The 25,216-nt window shown below is 40.0% G+C and overlaps 1 protein-coding gene across 14 annotated transcripts in view; it reads left to right on the top strand.

Moving 5' to 3' along the window:
• BBX (BBX high mobility group box domain containing) overlaps positions 1-25,216 on the top strand; it is a 260,883-nt gene that overhangs the window by 230,320 nt on the left and 5,347 nt on the right. For 6 of the 14 annotated variants that reach the window (XM_087439547.1, XM_087439543.1, XM_014792270.2 and 3 more), the window contains 4 exons: positions 10,263-10,352; positions 11,724-11,783; positions 18,812-19,009; positions 21,016-21,202. In XM_087439547.1, coding sequence (XP_087295673.1) covers positions 10,263-10,352; positions 11,724-11,783; positions 18,812-19,009; positions 21,016-21,202 — 535 coding nt within the window. Of the gene's footprint in view, positions 1-10,262; positions 10,353-11,723; positions 11,784-18,811; positions 19,010-21,015; positions 21,203-21,740; positions 21,862-25,216 lie in introns of those variants that run through there. The other 8 variants (XM_087439545.1, XM_087439546.1, XM_087439549.1 and 5 more) reach the window with 8 other exon arrangements.

Here is a 25,216-nt window from a genome sequence, read left to right on the forward strand (position 1 = left end):
CTGAGCTTCTGCAGCTCCCTGTAGATGTGTGATTGGATTTAGAACTGAGGCAGGAGTGAGTTGGAATTTCAGGTTGCTTTCTGAGATTATCTGGGTTCCTGCCTCGTTGCTGTCTCCCTCCCTTCCTTCCTGATTCTCCTCAGCCTGTGTCCTTTGGCGTCTCAACCTGTACATTTGCCCTTAAGGATGTAGCTTTTTTGAAAGTGTTACACGTGGTCTTCGATCCTCCGCTCTCCAGAATTCTAATTGGAATATTGAACTTTTCTTGAGCAGAACGTGCGGGCTGAGGCTAATTTCTTCCGTTCCCGCTGTCTGCAGCAGGTTGGACTCTGGGACTATGAAATCGTTCTGTTCACCTGATAGGCAGACTCCATTCTTTACTGGCAGTATGAACCAAATGAAAATAAAACTCCCCGTAATACTCTAGCAATATATTTTTGTATTGGCTTCGTTAAATTTTTAAAAATGCTGCATTGAGCATATTCATTTTCAAGAATATCAGATTCTCCCCCGTGTGTATCAGGGAAGCTTTTAAAATTATCATCAGGACTTAGATAGATTGCAGCATTCGTCGGGGGCAGACTGAAGTTCAAAGGAGGGTTTTAAAGAGTGTGGGGGCGTTTTTAGTGGTCTCAGCACCTGGGAGCACCGTTACATTTATGGGGCAGGGCTGAGATTGTAAGCATCCTGACTTGCTCAGGACATTCAAGCACAGTGAAGGATTGTCCTACCAAAATGACAGTACTGCCCCTGCTGAGAAACTTGCCTTCTGATTTTATTTTAGGTCTGGAGATTGGTAGGGAAAATGTACCTCTAGTTTTTCACACAGATGCGAGAGCTTTCATTTGGTTAGCTCTCCTGTAAGGACAGTGAACGGAGACATGAAGAACTGGTGTTGCCCAGCTTTTTGTTACTTTCAGGATCAAGTTTTGAGCAGGATTTGATGGAAGAGTTCTTGTAATTACCCTGCAAAAGTGGCTGCCTGTTACCTTCTTTATGTCATATCAGATTAATTCCCTTCTTTTGTATATTTTACATGGATGGATGGATAGATAGATAAGATGTATATCTTTACATAAATCTTGCTAAATTCTAGCAATCAAGGATAATGATCAGAGATAAATATTAATGAAGAGATACAATTTCATGGATTTTGAAGGAATAGTTAAGGTGTATGTCTAGGGAAAATTACGGTTTCTTCTCTGAAGAAATCTAAATCTTCCTCCCTCAACACTCAAAAACCTCTTTGCACACCAGAATTGACACAACCGAGGAGGGTCACTTTGAGATCTGTGTCTCAAGATGGATCTGAAAGGCCGAAGAAGATTCCCCCTTTGTGATTAAAGGCAGAGAGGAACGTGAAAGTGATTTTAGAATTAGCTCAGATTTCCTCTGTGTTTAATAAAAACAAGTCTAGTGAATAAAGAACTGAAAAAGAAATGTCGCATCACCAGGTTTGCTCATCTGGGAAAATAAAATAGGATTGTATTGAGATCTTCCAAGATAGGTAGGAAAGAAAGAAAGTAGCCTTGTTGACAGGAGGGTAGCTGAGCACCATAATGGATCACCATTTGAAATGACAGTCCGTGTGCCCTAGAGATGTTTAAGAGTAGGCAGAGTAGTCTGCGAGCCCAAAGATGCCAGGTATCTCGAGCTCCTATAATTCTTGGATTTAAAGTTGCTGATAAATACTCGACAAGCCAATAAAATGGAACTTAATTGATTGATGTGCAGGACATATTTTCTTCCTCCACTCCTTGGAGTTCGAGACATTCATTTTAGAGCTCTTAAGTTGGCTGAATTATGTATCAGGGAATGTGAACAACAGATTTATTTTTGAAAAGTTATAAAACCCTGAAGTTAGTATCTATTTTCATGAGACCTTCTCTTGGGTCTTAGTTGTCTGTTATATGTTTTTCCTTTACCCACTAAGATTAACAGTATTTCTTTTGATGTGAAATAGCTTTTTGGGGCTTTGGATTATATGTCATACAGTATCATCTTCATTCTTCTGTTATGCCTCTCAAGCCACAAAGTCCCTGGTTCTTATACAACGTGTCAGGAATTACATAGGAGAGAAGTCTTCCAAGACTTTAGATTTTGCTCCGCATTCTGACTCATGGAGCAGATGCAATTGAAATAAAGCAGAAATTCAATAATATATTCTCTGTTTAGCAAACTGAAGGAGTAGTATTTGTGACTGATTGTAATTTGGCATTAGCGGCGCCAGTGTACTATCCCACAAGTTATTAATGAAATTATCATACCAGCTGTGCTGTAATTGCCAGATCTTTAGAGGATAGAGGAGATTGTTTTCTTAGACTCTAGACCCTTTGCATAATGAATCGTTCAAAGCAAACACTGGGTATGAGATCGTTAGTTCATTAGTAAAAGAGCATGTATCCATAGGAAACCTCATTTTTCCTCCAACAATTTACCATTTGTCTCTATTCTATTTTCTCCTATATTTGTTATCATTCAACATTCATGATCTTTTTTTCCTGCCTTATACTAGGTACTTCTTTAGCTATTCCAGGTTATATAAAATGTATAGAATTTTTCTGAAATGTAATTTCTAGAGAAAATGATTATGTATGCATTTATGCAGTTATATATCTCAAAATCATAGTACTTGCTGGGTAGTTCTATTTTCCCAGTGGTCTCCTTATTTATACCTGTATTTCCAAGTAGTCTTTTCCCCTTTCTCGTTGTCCCCTCTACTATCTCTGCCCTTTCCCTTAGGTCTATGTAATGGGTCTTATCAGAAACTCTGTAGTAAAAAGGGATGAAATAACTAAATGCCACCGTCCTCCAGCTGGGCTCAGGCTCTGTTATGGTAGGCTTAGGATATAGATGATTTAGGAATAGAATTTCCCTTTGCTTCTAAGAACAAATTGTACAGTAAATTATAATCCATCTAACTCACAATGCAGTTGAGCTGAAGCAAGCCCCTTCCTATGGTGTTTTCCAGTTTATTGCTCACAGTTCCTTGTATATATTCAAATGAATGCTTTAAATTAGAAGTCTAAATTTAATTGTAACTTCTTAAGAGATTTGTTTTGACACATTTTTTAAGGATACTGTTAATGTATAAAGCACTTTTTACAAAAGTATCAGAAGTCAGAGTGCTCTGCAAAATAGTAATTTTCAAACCAAGTAGGGTCATAGAGAAAAACTTATTTGAGTTCAATTTAGAGTGTCTAAATTATGCCACAGCCTGACCCTTGACTTCACTTCTCCTCATTTATTTCTTCTATTTTCTCACATTGTTTCTTAGCCCCTTTATCATATATACTGTTGGTTTTTCTCATTTTTTTCTAATCCACATTTAACTTTTAAGATTGGAATTTCAAACAATTAAGGATTTGAGATTGTAAAAAATCATCAGTGGTAATTAAAGAAATAAGTCTACAACATTAAAGGTTGAGGACAGAATCCTCAAGGATTGAGCCAACCTGAGGATTCTTTCAGTGTTAGAGAACTGAGATCTGATGATAGCCAGGCCAGCTTTCCTAACAGGAAGGTAGAGCTTCCAGATTGGGCAGAACTCTGTATTTCACCTTGTAACTGTTTGAGAGTCTTCATTGCCACCAAACGTTTTCAGGGACATGGTGACGGCACGTTTGCAGATATGAAATGTATACCTAATATAGTCCTGAGGTCCTTATCAAGGCATGCATGTCCAGCCCGGTGAGGTGGCTTCTTCCCTTCAGTCTACCCCAACTTGATTGTGGCTGGCTTCATAGAACTTATTCAAGTCAGCAGATCCACATGCCCAGCAGCTGGGAGCTAGAAATTATTGCAAAGGAATTTATTGTTTCATTGGTTATTCATTACTTATGTGTCCATTACAAAAATGACAGGCTAGTTTTAGAATAAAACTTCTGCTCTTTTTATAGCTTAAAAACATGGAACTGTAGAACATGGGCATAAGCCACCACATTCAAGTTATGCCTAATATTTGTTTCCTGCAGCAGTTCTAAAGAGCCAGGTTCACTTAATTCATCTTACCTGCTGACTTCGAAAAATTATCGTAATGGGCTGATACTGAAATGGCTCCTGTGTCACTACAGCTTCTCATCTCAAAAATATCCATTTTTCAGCAAACCATGAACAAGATTAATGTTTGGAAAGGTTATTGTTAATGTTTCTATGGCAACCCTCTTATCCTCTCAGATTGTTGTCTCTGCTCTGTACTGCCCAGCTGTGAAGTTGTGGTGCAAAGGGGATTGATACCTTCAAAATACAGGCCATCCTGCCCAAAACTTAAGCAGAGTCCCAAGCTAGTTACTTGCCAGCAACAAGTGATCTGTCATAAGGAAGCGGAAGCTGATGTAAACACTCTTTCAAGAAATTTGGTAGGAAGACGAGAGAAAGAGATGGGATGGAAACTTAAGGTGGTAGTTTAGTAAAAGTTGCCAGTTCTTTGTTTGATTCCTTCTAAAGCTTTTTTCTCTGCTTTTCACTTTCTACCCTCTTTTTCCTCAGTGGATGTTTCTACATTAATATAATAATTAACTAAGAAAAATAATAGTAGTAAATTTCCTTATATTTGCTATTTATTACAGATTTTGACTTTATTTTCTTTAGGAAAAATATCAAACATATCTGGTGAGCAGAAATCAAATTATTTGCTTCTTGACTCTAAAATTGCTGCTTTTCAGTGGCTACAATTATACCCTATCTATTACTCTTTCAAGTTTGTCATTTTCTTTTTTATCTGAAGTTGTCATTTACTGAGATTGGTTTTATAACTATAGTTTGGGGATGGCCAGGAGCAAGGAATTTTAAAAATATAAGTTTACAGAAGCTGCTCCATGTACTAAACCACTCTGGATGTTCTTTTTTCATGTTAAAATTACAGGCTCTATCTTTAGCTTTTTCCTTAAGTTGTACTTTTTAGATTTCTCTGAGTATGGCTGGGTCTGAAAATATGTATCCTTTTCTTCCTTCCTAAAGCATTTCATACATCAAATCAGTTTGCTTCTGGGAAGCACTTCTTATCTGTTTGTCCTCATACACAGTGATGAATCCAGAAATCATTCTCCCTATGATCCAATACCTTATTATTATTAAATTATTTTCCTACAGGTAAATCACTAGGATCCTTATGGTCCTGAGAAGTCTCAGAATTGTTTCCCTGCTTTCTTCTACTTTTATTGTCTTTGATTGCCCATGTATCTATCATTCAGGTGCACCAGCCTGCAGTTTTCTGTATGTATGAGGCAGTGATTTCAATGGATTATAGAGAATACCTGTAATATTAGTGCAGTATGTACACATGATATATTTTCTTTTTATTTGTTAAGTTTAATTTCTTCCCATTGTTGCTCAGTTTTTCTGGAAAAAAGCCAACAAGAGGCATTTTCTATTTCTATTTCAAACCACTACCAGCCAATTCAGAAGTATTTGCTATTGGTTATTTAGAAGGATGACTTGGTATAGTTATCAAAAAACACTTGCACAACTTTACATTAACAGTAACAAGAGCAACAACTGGCATTTCTTGGGCTGTTATTTTGTGCCAAGCAGTGGTTTAAAAGCTTTATTTATTTGTTCATGCAACAAATATTATTGAGAACCATTGTGTGCTAAGCTAAGCACCATTCTAGGCACATAGAATATATCCGTGAATGAAAACGAAGAATCCTGCTGCCATGGAGGTTATGTTATGGTGGAGTTACCAGACAATAAACAAGCCTAAACAGTAAGCAAAGTATATAATGAGTTAGAAGGTGAGACATGCTATGGAAAAAAGAATAGGTTTGATAGAAAAACTAGGCAAAAGATCAGCAAGGAAGGAGAAGACTTGAACACTATACACCAACTAGACTTAACAGACCTCTATAGAACACTCCACCCAACAATAGCAGAATATACATTCTTCTCAAGTGCACATGGAACAGACTCCAGGATGCACCATACCCTAGGCCATAAAAAAACCAATACATTTAAAAGGACTGAAATAAAGAAAATTATGTTTTCTCACCACAGTGGAATGAAATTAAAAATCAACAGCAGGAAAAAAATGGGGAAATTCAGAAATATGTGGAAAGTAACAGCACACTTTTTTTTTTTTTTTTTTTAAAGATTTTATTTATTTATTTTTCCCCCCAAAGCCCCAGTAGATAGTTGTGTGTCACAGCTGCACATCCTTCTAGTTGCTGTATGTGGGACGCGGCCTCAGCATGGCCAGAGAAGCAGCACGTCGGTGCGAGCCCGGGATCCGAACCCGGGTCGCCAGCAGTGGAGCGCGCTCACTTAACCACCAAGCCACGGGGCCGGCCCTAACAGCACACTTTTAATAACCAATGTCAAAGAAGAAATCCAGGGAAATCAGAAAATACTTTGAGATGAATAAAAATGAAAACACAACATATCAAAGTTTATGGGATACAACTAAAGCAATGCTTAGAGGAAAGTTTACAGCTGTAAATGTATATATTTAGAAAGAAGAAAGATCTCAATTGATAACTTAACCTTCTACCTTGAGACATTGTAAGAAGAAGAGCAAACTAAACCTAAAGGAAGTAGAAAAAAGGAAATAATAAAGATTAGAGAGAAAATTAATGAAATGAAATTAATTAAATAAAGAATAGAAAAATAGAGAAAATCCGTGAAACCAAAAACTAGTTCTTTGAAAAGAACAACACATTTGAGAAATGTTTAGCTAGAGTGACCAAGGGGAAAAAGACAGAAAACTCAAATTATTAGACTCAGAAAGGAAATAGGGGACATTACTACTGACCTTACAAAAATGGAAAGGGTTATAAAGGAATATTATGAACAATTATATCCCAATAAATTAGATAACCTACATGAAATGGACAATTCCTAGAAAGACACAAACTACTGAAACTGACTTAAGAAGAAATAGACAATCTGAATAGACCTATAACTCGTAAAGAGATTGAGTTTTTTAATCAAAATAGTACCCAGAACAAAAAGCCCAGACCCAGATGGCTTCACTGCTGAATTCTCCCAAACATTTAAAGAATTAATACCAATTTTTCACAAATTTGTCCAAAAATTAGAAAAGGAAGGAACACTTCCCAACTCATTCTATGAGACCAGTATTACCATAATGTTAAAACTAGACAAAGACATCACAAGAAAGAAAAACAATATCTCTTACAAATATGGACAGAAAAATCCTTAACTAGCAAACCAAATTCAGCAACATGTAAAAAGATAATACATCATGACCAAGTGGGATTTTACCCCAGGAATGCAAGGTTGGTTTAACATCCAAAAATCAGTTAATGTAATATACCATCAATACAACAACAGAAAAACACATGATCATCTCAATAGATTTAGAAAAAGCATTTAACAAAATCCAACGGCATTTCACAAAAACCCTCAACAAACTCAGAACAGAAGGGAACTTCCTCATACTGATAAAGGACATCTACAAAAACCCCACAATTAACATCATGCTTAATGGTGAAAGATTGGATGCTTTCCCCCTGAGATAGGGAATAAGACAAGGATGTGCACTCTCACCATTTCTATTCAACATTGTAGTGGAGATTCTAGCCAGGACAGTTAGGCACAGAAGGCATCCAGATTGTGAAAAGGAAGAAGTAAAGCTATCTGTATTTGCAGGTGATATGATCTTTTATATAGAAAGCCTAAAGAATTCACTAGAAAAATATTATAGCTAATAAATGAGTTTAGCAGGGTTGCAGGATACAAGATCATTATACAAAAATCAATTGTATTTCCCTACACTTGCAATGAGCAATCCAAAAATGAAATCAAGAAAACAATTTCATTTACAATTGCATCAAAAACAATAAAGTAATAAGGAATAAATTTAACAAAAGAAGTGTAACACGTTGAAAGCTACAAAACATTCTTGAAAGAAAGACATTTGAAATAAATGGAAAAACATCCCATGTTCATGGATCAGAAGACTTAATATTCTTAAGATGGAAACACTCCCTCAAACTGATCTACAGAATCAACCCAGTCCCTGTTAGAATCCCAGCTTACTTCTTTGTAGATATTGACAAGTGATCCTAAAGTTAATTTGGAATTGTGAGAGATTCAGAATAGCCAGAACAATCTTCTCAATTTCAAAATTGCCTACAAAAAACACTAATCAAGACAGTGTGGTACTGGCATAAAGACAGACATATAGGTCAATGGAATAGAATTGAGGGTCCAGAGTAAACCTATATACATCATTGGTCAATAGATTTTCAGCAAAGGTGCCAAGACTGTTTAATGGGGAAAGAATAGTCTTTTCAAATAGTGGTGCTGGGACAATGGGATATCCACATGCAAAAAAATGAAGTTGGACATTTACTCACCAAACGCGGTATACAAAAATTAACTCAACATAGATCAAAGACCTAAATGTCAGAGCTCAAACTATAAAACGTATCAAAGAAAACATAGGGGTCAATCTTAGTGACCTCAGATTTGGCAATGGGTCCTTTGATCTGACAGCAAAAGCCCAAGCAACAAAAGACAAAATAGATACATTAGACTTGATCAAAATTTAAAACCTTTGTGCTTCAAAGGACACTAATAAGAAAATGAAGACATCCCACCGAATGGGAGAAAATATTTGCAAATCACATATCGGATAAGGGATTTTATCTAGACTATATAAAGAACTCATACAACTCAAAAGAAGAAAAACAGCTCAATTTAAAAATGGTCAAATTATCTGAATAGATATTTCTCTAAAGAAGATATACAAATGACCAGTAAGCATATGAAGAGATGCTTGACATCATTAGTCATCAGGGAAAAGCAAATCAAAACCACAGTGAGAGAGATGCCACTTCGCATCCTTATGATGGTTATAATCAAGACGACGGATAATAAGTGTTGGTGAGGATGTTAAGCAGTCAGACAGTTCCCTAAAGCTTAAACACAGAATTACCATGTGATCTAGCAATTCCACTCCTAGGTATATGTCCACGAGAAATGAACACACGTGTTCACGCAAAACCTTGTATATGAATCTTCATAATAGCCAAAAGGTACAGACAACTCGTGTCCATCAATTGATGAATAGAGAAACAAAATGTGGTATGTTCATGGAATAGAACATTATTCGACCTTAAAAAGAAGTGAAATACTGATACATGCTACTTGGGTGAGCCTTGCAAATGTCATACCAAGTGAAAGAAACCAAACACAAAAGACCATATTGTATGATTCCATTTATGAGAAATTTCTGGAATAGGCAAATCTATAGAGACAGAAAGTAGATTAGTGATTGCTTAGGGACAAGGGGAATACAGGTATAGGGATGGGTAATAACTGGAGGATATGGGATCTATTTTTGAGGTGATTAAAATGTTGTAAAATTGGTGTTGGTTGCAAATATCTGTGAATATAAAAACCATTGAATCGTATACTTCAGACAGGAGCCTAGCTGGTTTGCCTCTGGCAGGAAGGCAGAGCATGTGGGTGCAGGTGCCGGTAGGTGGGAAGATGCAACAGGGGCAGTTGATAGAGCTTCTCACTTTTTTAATCCTCACATCAGCCCTGTGAGTTAGGCACAGTTATTACTCCCATTTACAGATGAGGAAGCAGAAGTTATGTAAAATTAAGTCAGTTTCACACAGGAATACCAGCAAAGTGTAGAAAGCAGCTTGCTTTGGGGAGGTCAGTGCTATTGTTGGCATTTCTGATTGATGACTGAAAATTCTGTTTTTTTTAATCTGAGAACACTAAGATACAATCTGAGTCTTCTCCCCAGAAAAAAAGTTTGTTGGGCAAATATTTTTCTATTTTTAAATCACTTTTTTCTTCCTAGAATATCCTCAGAAAAGGCTAGAAAGCTATCTGATGCTATCAGGCCAACTGTTGTCCTGAAAATACTGTCCTTGTAAAAACCAGTTTCTTGGGAGAGATGAAATGCCCAGGCCATCCTTTTCTCCATGATATTAAGGAATCTAAAGTAAAATCTTTTCTTTATGACAGACAACAGCTGCTCTGCTGTTGTGAGTTGTGGTCTCTATCTAGTCACTAAGTCGGCAGTTCCTGCTGAGGGAGTCCCAGCCCTAAGGGAGGCTTCTGCCCAGTACGTTTCTAGGGAAAATCTCACTGGGTTTTAAAGAAGCCTCAAGAAGGATGCTGAGCGCTAGTTAAATGAGTAATGATGCAAGATGACATTTCTTGTGACTCAATTTGCTTATTCCACAGGAGGGGGGCGGGTGTAATTGTTTGGAAACACACAGTATTGTTTTATGAAACATTGTGTATTTAAAATATATTTATATTAATATTGTCTGTAGGTCCTTTCCAGTCTCAGAAAAAGAACTTATTCCACAAAATTGTCAGCAAATATAAGCACAAAAAGGAGAAGCCTAATGTTCCGGAAAAAGGTATTGGTGCCTTCCATCCTCCATTAAGGTTTCTTGGCCACCTCCATTGTGAATTCATCTTTGAATAATGCTTCCGTGCACCGCCTCTGCCGTCTCCTCCCCGTTGCTTGCTTCCATGTCATCAGCTCCTGACACTGGCACATTCGTTATTTCTAGACTCTGCAGCAGAGAGAGATCTCCTTCACTTGGATTCCTACTCAAATTCCAATTTTGTCTCTATTTTCAGAGTTCCATGTGAATCCTAAAATTGCTTCTTTTCATCTATATTTGGTGCATTTTGTAATTTAGTCTTCTTGAGCTCTCATCTACTTATTTTCTTTGACTATTCTCGTTTTTCTCGTGTTTGGCAGCCTTCCTACCAGGACCACATTTTCCTACGTCCTGAAAACTTACCAGGTTCATAGTCATACGAAAGTCACACGGGTTCTGTACTTTTCTGACACTTGAGGATTCTTGTCAAGGAGGATTCCACTCCTGAGTCATAACCTGTCTTTTTTTTTTTTTTTTTTCCTACCTATATACTTCATTGTTGCCAGAATCTTCTTCCCACCTCCTTCAGTCACGTAACTGTTATTTCCAGAGGACACTAGAGACGCGTTGCACTCTACCCTCCCTTTACTCTGAGCCTCTGTCTCGTTTTTATGATCTTGATGGGCCCTTGAACCTCTTCAGGGCTCGTGTAAAGGTTTCTTTCTTCTTGTAGTTCAGGACTCCTGCTCTTCGTTCACATAAAAGATAAATCTCCCCGTCTGGTTTGGTGCAGCCACATGTCCTGGAAGCCAGGATCCCGTTAGCGTCTCCCTGCATGTTGGTCTCGTGACTCCCATGAGCCTGCTCATCGATGCCCGTTCGCATCCTCCTTGCATGGCCAGATTGAAGCTGTCGTGTTTCTGGAATGAGCCTTTCAATGCAGCTTTCTTCTGTGTGTAGACATATGTGCGTCTGTGTTCTTCCTCTATGTAACCTTTTACTTAATTCGGGTTTTATTTGCACCTCCACTTCAGCCTCTTAGTTGTTTTTTGTATATTAATATGTTTTCTCTGCTTCCGGTTGAGAAACATCACTCTTTAGGTAAAATGTCAGCTTTTATCATTCCCTTTTAACTGATCTTCAAATTATTTTGATTAAAGTCATAGAAATTATCCAACCGTGTATTTCATAAAAGGCAAATTTATTTGTTTTTAATCCATTTCCTATATAGCCTAATTATTTTAGTTGGCAAATGCTGTTTTGAGAATTAAATAGTTGAAATAAAATTCTGCTTCATTTGTGTGATAATATTTCATATTTAAGTTGTTTATTGTCTTATTGTTGTAGTGTATGTGCCTCTCTGAGGAGCCGAGTTTCACTTCTTTCTATCGTTGTTTTTAGGAAGTGGGGATAAATGGTCACACAAGCACCTCTTCTTGGATGCCATTCACCCTGCAGAAGGTAAAAGAAGCAATATTCACTGTATCGTTTCAGGTAGTATGGGCTGGAAGTGGCATAATTTTTGTGGGTTTAAAAAAACATAAATTATATAGGCCCAGCCATCATTAGACCTGAGTGTTCAGAATCAGGTTATTTTTAATTTTCAAATCAAAAGTGATATTTTCGACCCTGCTAAGAGTCAAGGCAGTGTGTCATGTGGAATTTAATGTGTCAAAGGGGAATTTATAAACTTTGAACCACATTAACCAGAAATTAGAGTTTTTTAGAACTAAAAATACTCAGCGTTGCAGTTCGTGTTGCAGGCAGATGCTTATGGGAGTCAGAATAGGGCAGCGTGGGGCTCTCCTGGTTGGCTGGGCACGGGCAGGCCTGCAGAAGTGGTTCCTGACCTGAGCTTTTTCCCTAGCCCGCCTCCCAGGACCTCTAACTGTGATCAGGTGCAGTGCCCTTGAGGCTTATGGATAGCCAAAGAAAAGTCCCGTATTGACTAGTAAAATGTTATAGGGCCCAAATGCAGATTTTATTTCAAAATTTCCTATGGTCATATTTATTTGTGACTTCATCTAATTCCTGTTAAATATTGAAGCCTCATGTGAATGCTAATTTATGATGGTTCAGAGTCCATCCTTCCATTCTTCCCATTGATTCCCTTTTTTCCATTGTAGCTATTTTGAAAGAGCTGAACATTTTCGTAGTGCTTAATTAGGAGTCGCTTCATTTGAAAGCTAGAAAGGATCTTAGGGATCATCTGGTCCAATGCTTTGATTTACTTATGGCCAGAAAGGGGAACTTAACGAACAGTGCACGTCTCTTGACTCCCACTCTCCTTCCTTTACTGAAAAGGAGAAAAAAATTCAAATGCACCTTTGGCCTAACTTATTTATCAAAAATACTCATGTTTTCGGGGCCAGCCCAGTGGCGTAGTGGTTAGGTTCGCACGCTACTCTTCAGCGGGCCAGGGTTCATGGATTCGGATCCTGGGCACGGACCTACACGCTGCTCATCAAGCCATGCTGTGGCGGCATCCCACATGCAAAATAGAGGAAGATTGGCACAGATGTTAGCTCAGGGCCAATCTTCCTCACCAAAAAACAAAAACAAAAACTCATGTTTTAAAGATGTTTATCAAAAATATTCAAACTTGAATTCATTACAAACATGAACTATTTTTGTTTGGTAGGCATAGTTTACATGAGCCACATGTCTGCTGTAAATCTTTTTAGTTTTACAGAAAATGCCAGCAGAACATTTCTCTTTTCTGACCTGTTATTTCACATTCACAACCTCTGTGGAGTATCGTTTCTGCACTTTGCTGGCAAAACAAAATATGAATTGTCATGCTGCTCTCAGCATTAAATCCTCGCATGCCACAATTGATACACAGTAGCTCTTGTGTATATTAAAAATATCTTCTGCACAGATTTGATAAATATAAGTCACTGATGAACTATCAGAGGAATATAAAAGAGGCTTTTAAGACCACATTACTCTTTTCTTGAAACAATACCGTTCCAAATGTTTTGTCTTTTAAACGAGGAAAACCCTACCTTAGATAAAAGGAGGTATCATAGCAGATGCCAGGGAGTAGAAAGAACGCAGAAGGTAGGAATTAGGAGACCTAATTAGGTGTTAATCTCAGCTCTGCCCCGGACTAGCAGTTTTCAGTAGGACAAGTTGTTCAGCCTCACATTTGTACTAAGTGTGTGAGGCATGTGTTTAGGGGGTGGGTGGATGGTGAGATGTAGTAATATGTGAACCATAAATTTCATTTCCCCTCGAACGCTTGACGATCGTGTTACTGTGACATGTTGAGCGGGGGGTGTGATGTTGGAAGTACCTCTTCCTGTAATCCTAATTTTCTGCCCTATGGGAGGCAGAAAAGTAAGTCAATTTTGAGTCTTCTAGACAATCCCAAGGGTTTAGTTGGAAATAGAGTTATTATTGGTGATATTTAATTATATTTATTATTAACATATATGGAATAAAACTTTGGAGAACATACACTGAAAATTGCATGTCCTTTAATGTAGAATGCAAATTCATTTTACGTGGCCAGGAAAAAAGGAATCAGTTTGAGCAGTGGAAATTACCAGTAATGTAAAGTGACCTTTTTTTGCTATTTGTTTTCATACCATCCCCTGCATTTTCTCGTTCAGGTGGTGGCTATGTGCTATGTGAATTATCCAGGCCCTTTACTTCATCCTCTCTCTCTCACCTATGGCCATATCACTGTTTATTAGAACTTTACCTTGGAGAATATAAATATATAAGGACAGAAAATGAAACCATAATCAGGATAATTTTAACCTGTGTAAGCCATCCTGGCAGAGGTTCGAGAGGAGTTGTTCATAGCTAATGTCTATACTGGAAATGTTGATTAAACTGAGGCTACGCAGCTGTTGGCTGTTCCTGACTTCTGTTGAAGTGGATGACTTCAAGTTCACTATGCTTTCTTTACACCACTCTGAGTATAAGTGCCTTGCAATTCGTCGTCTTTTTTTTTTCAGGATATCAGAAATCTTTAGGTGCTTAGTCGTCACGTCTGAGGTTTAAATGCTAAGCTTATAATCTGTTTTGAGGGTTTTTTCCTCATGCTTTTAAAATTCAAAATCGCTAAACGATTTCTTGAAACTTTTGCAGATCATAAAGATTACCTATAGCCTAGAATTAAAGGTAAAATTTTCAGATGAAGCAACATGACTTACCTCTGCCACTGTGTTATCTTTCCACCAAGCTGTGTTACGTGCTCATGCTTAAACTACACATTTCTAATTATGATAATAATGGTGATGATAACTAATACTTAATATTGCTTCATAGTTTCCAGAGGGCTTTCACATATATTTTTTTGTAAAAACTAATCTTGACCGCAGCCCCAGTGAATTACAGAGGACTCGTGAGCCGAAATAGATGATAAGGAATTGAAGCCTGGCCAACATAAGTAGGAAGGGAAGAAACCAGCCCTCTTTCCACTGAAGCACAGTGGCTGCTACGTTTTCAATTTTTCAGACATATGTGTAGATAGCCCTTATTTGACTCAGACGTGGAAACTATAAATGGTATCTTACAAGAATAAAAAACAAAACCGGAAACCTCAGACTAGGACTCTTCATAAGATTAGTTTCTTTGTCATATATAAATCTAATAACACAGAAGAAAAATCTAGTTTGTAGTTGGGTTTTCAAACATGATCCACAGCCCTCAGGCTAACTTAATCTCCTTCCTCAAGTTCGCAATAGTTGCTATATAACTTCAGCAAGGTCTCCAGGGATCTTAGATAAGGCTCATTCATTTGATTCTTTTTCCTGTGTTCCATTCAGCATCTGACTGCATTTTCAGCTCATGGGAGACCAACTAAAGGCAATGAGATTCCGGATTTGGCTATAATAATCTCAGTGCACATGTGATTCCCCGGGTTGGAACGTGAATTCACGACTCAGGAGCACTCTAGTGGCCTCCTGAGATGCAATACAAGCACAGAGCCACTTTCCCAAAAAACTTACTCCCCATTTTGGGAGCAGAGTTGGGAAAACAAGAGAGGCTCTTACTGCCACGTTCCTGATGTTGCTCCAGCAGTGTGCGCACGTTATCCCTCTCAGATGATGCGCTATGACTGTCGTGGAGTGTGCAAACTAGCCCTGGGGACGTGTTTCGCAGTACTTGGGTAGGTCTGTGTGTTCAATTACAAGCCGAAAGAGAAATGACTAATTTGTTTTTAGAGGACAAAGCCTTTCTTGTCTCACATTTCCATTAGTTTGGCAGGGAGGAAAAAAAGGCACTGGCTTGCAGTCTTGGTCCTCAACTTTGGGCTGTCTCCCTCTCTGAGCTATTTCCATTTCGTCTCCCTCACCACCAAGCCTCTGTTTGCTTTGCTCATGTTACTAGACAAGACAACTAACTCTTTGGCTTAGCCTTACCTGCCTTCCCCAGTTCTTCTGTCTTAGAAAGGGTTCTCCCTGAGCGCTGACTGAAGGCTGTCATCAGTCTATGCCTCCAGACAAGACAGGATGCTCTGGGGGTGACTCGTGGGTCAAAGCATGGGCAGGCCTCACTCTGACCTCCTTCCAGACTCTAGAAAGATCACGTACATTCCTTTTTCAAATGTAGACCATCTGCAGGCACCACGATTACTTGTTGATCTGACAGTAGGTTTAGAGGAGACGACATCTAGAGAGGTGGTATTGCCTGCTTTTCAGTGATTTATGAGAACGTCCAGTGTATTCTCTTTTTTTTTTGCGTCTTCCACTTGGTCTGCAACCTGATTCACTCCTTCACTGTCTCCCAGTACGCCAACCTTTGGGACTTGTTGACCACTGCTATCTGTTGGCCTGCTTGCCTTTGGCCCCCTAGCTCCTTGTCTGCTGGTTCCTGACCTTCCCCTAGTCCCATTCTGCTTTTAGGCCTGAACTGTGCCTCCCATTTGCAATCCCTTTGCAGCCATCCCCTTGGCTTCTTACTGTGTTTTTACCAATTTGTCTGGAACACACAGGAAAAGGAATAACCATTGAATAGAAATGAAACCATTTGAAAGGTCACCAATGCCAAAAAAACAAAACAGTGCTAGTCAAGGGAATATTGTTCCCCAGCCTTGAGCCGCTGGAGCTGGTTGGAGGCTTGTGTTTCCCTGGCCAAGACCCTGATTCTAGGCTGTGTGGCAAAAGGAACAGAATTTCAGGGCCAGAAGGCTCCTTTAGAGCTAATCTAGTCCAGCCTCCATCTTTACGTGAAGAGACTGAGACCCACGGTCCTACAGTTAGTAAATCAAAAAGCCGAGAGTAGAATCCGGCTCTCTCTGTGACTGTGCTATTCCTCTTACCTCCTGGTCTTTGTGGAGAAACCAAGTCCTCTGTCTCAGCCCTTTTCTGGTGTCCACACCTTTTCTTTGACTTCCTTGGTTTGTTTTTTCTGTAAGCAGTTCTTCTGATATGATACACCTTTCCTCTGTGGAACCCTGCTATACCTTATTTCCACAAGTTCTGGATTTTTCTGGGAAGAGAAAGGAGTAAAGGGAAGAGGTTAATGCTTTTTCTGGAAGGTCCATCTGTAATGTGCTCATACTAGAGAGGCGAATAAGATCCCCCCTGTAATCAGGAGGGACAACTGATGGATCTGGATAAGAAACTAGAAATTTTGAAGCTTGTGAATATCCAGTAAAAGTTATTTAATGCTCATTGTAAATTCAGATTTTGGCTTCTTTATACCTATATGAGGGTTTAGATTTCAAGACTAATTCAGAGTCCTTAAATTTCTTTGGAGTATTTTTAACCAAATTGTCTTCTATTCTGCTGGTAGCTTTTATCGAAATTTAAACTCAAAAAAAAAAAAAATTAAAATATATACCCCCACTGGCCTATGTTAAACTAAGTATCACAGTATAAATACGCTAATACGTTTGACCTGGGTATAGGTCTACCATTTAAAAGGAGTCTTTTCCCTACTTTTTGATTACTTGCTTGAAAAGGCCTGTTCCCACACAGCCATCTATTATGCAAAATTGAGGTAAAGCCAAGACACAAATCGTGGTGTGATTTCTGCTTTACATCCTTGCTTTTGATGTAATTAAAATTATTTCCCACTTGTTTTGTAATGGGAAGCCTGGAATCAACCTCTTGAGGGCAAAGATCTTATGAATGCATACCCCTCCTTTCTCAAGGATGTACCTAAACCCAGTAGAGAGCTAGATCAAACATTTTAAATCAAGCCTCGGCGAGTGTTTATACCAACAAGTGCATTTTTCACACGCTGAGTTATTCTTGCTCTGTTCTTTTCCTCTTGTTTTAGCTTTTCTTTCTCCTTGTGTCCTGTCTGCTCTCTTGTTTCCGATGTCTAGCTGCGTCTCTGCCTTCTGAGCGGCACCTTCAGCTGTCCTCCAGGTTTAGTTTGCATGGAGTTTGTCACATCAGACCTTGATTTCCTCAACCACACTCCCCTTGTCTTTGTCAAGAACGATTTCTATGCCTATCTTAAGAGGATGGATAGTTAAAAAACGGAAAGATGCCTCTTCTCTCTGCCCAAAAGCCCTTAGCCCACTGGGCTAAGAAAGTCCCAATCGGGAAACTTGACTATATGTATGTACTCCTAAATGCTCACTATGCTCATGTCTGCATTTTCTTGTCCACTTTCGAATTAAGGGAGAGGGGGAGAGACGAGCTTCTAAGGAAATGAGTATATAAGAAAGACAAGCTTTCCCAGCCTATTGGAAGTGGGAGCCAAGTCCTTGGTGGCAAGTGTGTTCCTTACTCTCGACGCAGTGACTCTTAGGATACAAGCGTGTATTGTGAAGTGATGTAGTGGTATTACAGTTAGAATTAGGGTATCTAAATCAACCCTTTCCAGGAGCCCCACTGACATGTGGTACTTCATTACGTTATCTCAGTAAGCACATTCACCTCGTCCTAGAATTCAGCGAGTGGGAGAGAGTTTCCTTACGTGCTGGCTTCACCCACATCTGTCAGGTCCTTACTGAGCAGTCAGGATGCGTAAAAGAAGAAGAAAAAGTCACAGTTTGTTTTCTGATCAGTCCACCCTGGCGATTGAAAGCCAATGTCCCAATGATAACTGTAAATGTGAGAAGTACATGTTTTCATCTCAGTGTCCGCAGAAGAAGAGAAACTTCCTTGATCATCCTCTCCACACCAGCTGGCCAATAGGCTCTCAGATAGGGACCCTGACCACATGTAGCACTGTGTTCTCTTGAGACAGTTTACTCAGATTTGCACACGCTGTCCTCCCCACCAACCTGCAGGATCCAAACACTGTTATTACAGTGGCTTCTTGGTTCAGTATTCTGTTGAGAGAGAGAGGGCGTCTTAATCCTCTGTACTTAACTTATCAAAGCAAATAGAAATAAATATATTTATTTAAAGTCATGGGCAATGTTTTATTTCTCTTTCCCATCAATACTTTGAAAACTCTAAACGTAAGTTCTCCATTCAGATGGGTCAGACGTTTAGAAATGTTTCCTTCAAAGAGCAATGATGGTGCCTTGTGTTTTTGTGTGTGACTATATATGGTTTGTCCTATTTCAGCCATATTTTCAGAAGACAAAAACACCACAGAGCCTGCTCATAAGGTTAAAAATGTCCCATCCATTCCCAACACTCCAGAGCCAACAACAACGCAAGAACCCTTGGTGGGCAGCCAAAAGAGAAAGGCAAGGAAAACCAAGATCACACACCTTGTCAGGACAGCCGATGGCCGGGTGTCACCAGCAGGAGGTACTTTGGGTAAGAAGAGGGAGCTTTAGAGCAAGCAGATCATCGTGGCCACATTGGCCAGCCGATGACTGTAAGCCAGCTGTGGGTCCTCACTGAAAAATGAGTCTGTTCTGTGGGTTTGGTCAGGATAACATTTTTTCTCTCCGGATCTCCTTTAGAACTAATTTTCTACGGACTCGCAAATGTACATGTTTTAGTCCGTGTTTTAAAATCATAGCTCTTTTTCCAAGAGCGTATCTGGAATTCCTAGAAAGGAAAGGTAATTTTTAGGACTATCAGCTTTTACTTCCCTTTCTCAGTATGCACAAAAACAGTCTTGATCAAGTAAATTCCTGAAGATCCTAGACTTTTAAAAATACTGCATGAGTCGTGTTTCTCCATGGTTCATTATTCAAGTCACTACAAGACAGATTATCAGGTATTTAAACCAGTGAACTAAGGAATCTTGGGAAGCATCCAGCAATTCCTATAAAGCTGACTCAGACTGCTAAGGGAGGCTGAGAATGCTTCTGGATTTCTTGGGTTCTCTGGGCTAATCTTTAACCAGATGTTAATGTACAGTGAATTTCTCCATTTTCAGTCGTGGTCTATGATCTGTTTGCCATTTCTGGTGGCCTCCATGGCAGCAGAATTGCCTGAGGGGCCCAGTTAAAAAGTGGGGTCAAAGAGTGACACTGAGCGTCCCCCCTCAAATCTTAGGGTGCTACAGCAACTAAGCATTAGTAGTCTCTGCTGTTGTCTTTCTGCCTTTTAGCACCTCCAGCGTCTCATTCTGTCAGCCCTGAAGGAAGTGTCCCTTCCCCCACCCTAAGCCAGTCTCCAGAAAAAGGTCAAAGGTCCATAATGACTTTTATAAGTAGAAAACAATGTTTAAATGAGTGTTTTTTGAGAGTAATATTCATAAACATCTGATTTAGGTTAATCTAGGTAATAGAAATCATTGGTTGCTGAGATATATTAGGGGACAATTAGTGAATTTTGTGCACTTTTTCGTGTGTTTTGTGTATGTAGATTGTTAGAACTATAAAGCATATTAAAGACCCCCAATTTTACCCTGTCATGTAAGAGATGAAGCTCAGAGGTGGAATTTTGTTTTTGGATCCATTGAACTACTAAGTCAAAGTGGGATGAGGACTAGAATCTAGTTTTCCTGATCAGTCCAGCGGGCCCCTCCCTCCCTCCCTTCCACTCTGGGTTCTGTTCTGTGATTTTCATTTTGTAAAAGGTTATAGCTTTGTTTTCACTTCTAGGAATAGTGAAAGATTTTAGAAAATATTCCCTTTCACGTAGAAAAGCATGTAGCACTTTCATATGACATTTATAGCCTTTATCAATTGTTTTCTATGTTTAAAATGTTTTAAAACTATGAGAAAGATTCCCCCTCCTCTCTACTGGCTACGTAATAAAGAAAATGTACTCCCTCCCAACAGGCATATCTGCCTAGCATTTCAACCACCTCTTCATGAATAGCAGAGGGGCCTATCTCTTCCTTCCAGTAGGTCTTCAGAGCAAAAGTAACAACTTGAGATCTCGCTGGGATTGATCCGTCTCATTGGGATTAGTTTAGGCCATCCCAAGCGGTGGTATTCCAGCATACCCAATGTCCCAGTTTCCGCAGTAGGGCATGCTATGGCTTTATCAAAAATGTTGGGTTTTTAAGGGCTCTTTTACAGCGTCCACAGGCCACTCTGCACAAGTCCCTTGGGTTATATTTTGGCCAAAGCCCATTTTTCCCTCTCACCTCAGTAGTGTCCTATTCTTTGACCTTGGATAAAACACAGCTCTTGAGCTCAGCTTCAGGGCACAGCACTGCCCACAGTTGCAATTGAGCTTAATAAAAGAGTTTATTACCATGGAAGAAGAGATTCTGTAAAAGCCTTAATGTTCGATGGATGACAGAAGTGAACAGTAGAGAATATTAGCTCGTTTCATGTTGTCTGGCACAGTTTTCTCTGTTGCCCTTCTTTGGAGAGAGCAGAGTGATCCCCTTGTGATGGATCTCCCTTCCATTACAGATGACAAACCAAAGGAGCAGCTGCAGAGGAGTCTCCCTAAAGTCACCGAGACGGGCTGCCCTGATGAATGCTCACACCACCCCGAGGCCGCCGAGACGCGGAGCAGCACTCCCGAGATGCCGGCCGTGTCTGCGTTCTTCAGCCTCGCCGCGCTGGCTGAGGTGGCCGCCATGGAGAATGTGCACAGGTGAGTGTGGGAAACCTTGCTTCACCGGGGTGCTGGGGACGCTGTTCAGCTTCACCCACTCCCACGGAACGTGGATGGAGAAGGCGACGTGGAAACCAGAATCATCCTCCTGATGTGATTTGTGATCTTTCCTAGTACATTAGGAGTCATGAGACTTGGTTCAAGAGCACCCTTGTTTATACATCATGTTACAAAAGTATATGTGCTAATTAATTAGCAGTGTGGGAAAATATAAGGGAATACAGTCAGCCAAGCATCTTATTTTGAATATATTACTCTGTGGCTAAGCTTTATTTCCGTAAAGAGCCTGAGCGAGCAGAGAAACAGTGTTATCTAATCACTCAGCATGAGCTTTGGAGTCGGATCTCAGATCTAGGTCAGATCCCAGCTTTGTCACCTGCAAACTGCAAGGTCTTGAGCAAGATCATTAACCTCTCTACCCTCGGTTTTTCCTTCTATAAAATGGGGGTAAGTGTTACTCATTTCATCGTGCTGTGAAGTGGAATAAATCTAATGTCACAGTGCTTGTGCACGGCAGACATCCCCGTGAGGCTGGTGTGGTGGCAATGGTGGTACCAGCGGAAGAAGACAGTGTGGTTCAGAGGAAGGGGCATCCTGCTATCTGACTCACGGTGGGCGGAAGACCTGGATTTTTCTTCAGCTCTCTGTGTTTGCTACAAAGTAATTTATTTCTCAGTTTTCTCATCTTACATTGAGCATAATGATGTCCCCAAAGAATCACAAATTGTAAGGATCAGATGAGATCATAGATGTGAAAGCCTTTTAAACTCAATAAAGCCCTACAGAAAGTATATTAAGTTCTAAGTGTGTAATTGGGTATTCTGCTACTTAATGGATCCTTTGGGAAGGCAAAAAAGCCTTTTGTAGGTTTGGGTATTTCATATTTTTATTCAAAGTGGATGACACACAGATGAGCTACTTCCACAGACTTTCCATCCTCGGTATAGTAGATTGTGGCATCCGGCACAACTTGAATACCACCTGTTGGGCTCCCTTCTTTTCCACACGCAGGTTTGGGAGGCCCTGACGTAAGATTTGTCTGCCTCTTGCTCTTTCCCTGTCAGGTTACAGTTCTAGTCTTCCCCACAAACAGCCTCTAGGTGTTTTCAGAAAGTCAAATTCCTTTTCACGTGTACATGGCAAGTGCCTAACAGCAGGCGAATGCTGACAGACATTGTAAAATCTGCTCAGGTCTCTGAGGGAGATAATGCACAGACACTTTTCCACTCGTGGGGTTTCACCGTCAAGTACAGAGAACAAACTCGTACGCATACCAAAAGAATTAACTATATGCCTGAGTGTTACCAAGTGCCCCCGTACACTCTAGAAATAAGAGGTAATGGAAAAATTCAGAGGGGGGAATCATGATTCAGGGCTCAAAAAAGGCTGCCCTAGTCGCCCTTGCAAGCATTCCCTTCTGAGCACTTCTGGTCACAGCGTGCTGGTAGCCAGCCTTCCATGGTTTCCAGTTTGCAGGAGCAGAGAGCCTCAGCCAGGCTTGCCACCCTCACCACCCCCACACCTGCCTTGCAGTCCCATGGCACCCCTGCTCCGTCCAGATAAGCCAGGTCCTTGCCTCTGTGCCTCCTCCTCTAGGGTGAACTGCTGCTGCTCCTTGCAGCTGGAGTTCTTGGTCCTCTTCGCTCAGTCCTCCTCCTGAAGCCTCTGCACTCCCTGCACACACCTCTTTTAGACCAGCTGCCACATTGGGTTGTGATTATTTGTTGATGCTTCTGTCTCCTTCCAGTATATTTTGAAAGCAAAGCAGTGGTTTTATTCTTCATGTCCCCAGCTTCCTTAGTTCCTGTTACATCATTGGATGAATGAACAAATGAATAAATGAGGTGTTCCTAAAGTATGGCTGCCTGTTACCTAGCAGGCATAGAAAAAATGGTGTGAATAAAGGGTTTTGTTTTGTTTTATTTTGTTTTTATCTCCCATTAGAAAGAACAATAATGCTTACTAGAATTTTATTGTCAACCTAACAAATGGTTAGTGTCCTTATTATCTAGAAAGACAGATCCCCCTGGAGAATCTTAGTTGTAATTTTACTCCTTACCTGTTAAAGCAGAGCTACCAGCCCGCCCTCTGCCTGTACTATAGGCTTGCTGTAATTGTACCTGCTTGCACATCAATTAATTATTGCTTAGGTCTCACCTAGGTTCCTAATTTAGAGGGTGGTCAACAGAGTGAGGGGTAGAAATATATGACCTGCCTTCTTGCCACAAGAAATCTTAACGTTAGGGTCAGAAACCCAACATGGAAAGGCAGTTTTACAAAATGCAGGAAATGGGAAGTTGGAGCAAACCTTTGTTGAGAGCCTGTTTATTTACTGGAGCTTTATAAGGAGGCAGGTTCATTAAACCTACTCTTAAAATCAGCCCTGCCAGGTGGATCTTTTTGTCCCATTTTGATGGTGGCGCAGACGGTTACTTAACTTGCCGAGAGCACACAGCTCAGCTGAGGCAAGATTTGAATCCAAGCCTTTGAACTCCAGAGTCTTTGCTTTGCTGTAGCAGCTGCTCAGGCAAGCGTCCGTCCGTCGTGGAAAGTCGAGAAGCAGCACCCGTGACCCTCCCCCGGGGAGCTGGAACCCGCAGTACCGTGTCCCTCTCTCCATCATGCTTCTGCCTCCCTTTCTGTTTCCATCCATGAAGCTAGGCTGTCACCCTGATTTCTCTCTTTTTACATTGTACTTTTCATCTTCCGCTTTCCTCTTTCTTTTCTTTTTATGCTTCCTTTCCTAATACTTATTAAGATTCTTTTGGCTTTTGTAACATGATTACATATTCAATCTTAAAGGTAAAAAGTGGCATTTTAATTTCATCTTTCTTGAACAAAGAGTTGAACATATTGAACAGGTGGTGGTTACAGCGTCCCCACATGAATAAACAGATTAATCCAGAGGTTTGATTGTAACACATGTTTTGTTTTTCTAAAATCCTAATATCTTAAGCTGTTAAATGATCATTGGATTCTGAAATCCCCAAATGTTGTAATTTATCTACATTACTTTTCTTTTTTATGCATTAAGAGAAGGAAACTTGGATAGAGTTATGGAGCAGATATAATTTGAGTTTTAAAATAGCTCCTTTTGTTCTACGTAATCTGAAGAAATACTACATGGAAACGGTCAGACCAATGAAAACATTGCTGGGGCAAGCCCCATGGTGTAGTGGTTAAGTTCACGCGCTCCACGTCGGCAGCCTGGGGTTTGCAGGTTCAGATCCTGGGTGCAGACCTACACACTGCTCATCGAGCCACACTGTGGTGGCATCCCACATACAAAAATGGAGGAAGAATGGCACAGATGTTAGCTCAGTGACAATCTTCCTCAAGCAAAAAAAGGAAGATTGGCAGCAGATGTTAGCTCAGGGCCAATCCTTCTCACCAAAAAAAAAAAAAAAAAAAAAAAACCATTGCTGCTGCGTCACCTGTGTTCGGCACAGTGCTGTGGGTTGCAGACCGTTGTCAGCCAGAGCAGCAAGTGTGCATTGTCTGGGCTCGGAAGGCCCGTTACAGGGAAATGTCAAGGAGGGCCCGATCCTATCTTTTTAGAATGAGAATCTCTGTAGAAATTACCAAGAACTTGGAACATTTCTCTTATAACCGTGAAGTAAATCCTATTTTTTCCTACTCATTAAACAAAAGCTGAGTGAAGAATCAGCTATGTTCGGTATAGTTCCAATCCAAATGACGGGAATGTCCATGAATTTTCTAGTCTTGTCTAGAATTCTCTCTCCGTACGTGTTGATTTCGGCCCAAGTCGACTAGGTTTTCTCACACTCTAAACGTCAGAGTCGATACTGCTCTCTGACCCCTCTATGCTCTCGCTCCACAGGCCTGTGAGACTTTTCTTTAGCCCGGAGGGTTTCAGTGTTTTCTTTTGTCTTTTTAGAGTCGCAATCCACCTCTCTCTCTTCAGCGGTCCTCATTTTTGTTGACCTTCAGTTTTAAATTGAGTTATTAGTATATATCTTAAGAAATGAGCCT

The sequence above is a fragment of the Ceratotherium simum genome, chromosome 15 (assembly GCF_057802395.1).
Source record: "Ceratotherium simum simum isolate JZ-2026a chromosome 15, ASM5780239v1, whole genome shotgun sequence".
In the NCBI taxonomy this organism is placed as follows: domain Eukaryota; kingdom Metazoa; phylum Chordata; class Mammalia; order Perissodactyla; family Rhinocerotidae; genus Ceratotherium; species Ceratotherium simum.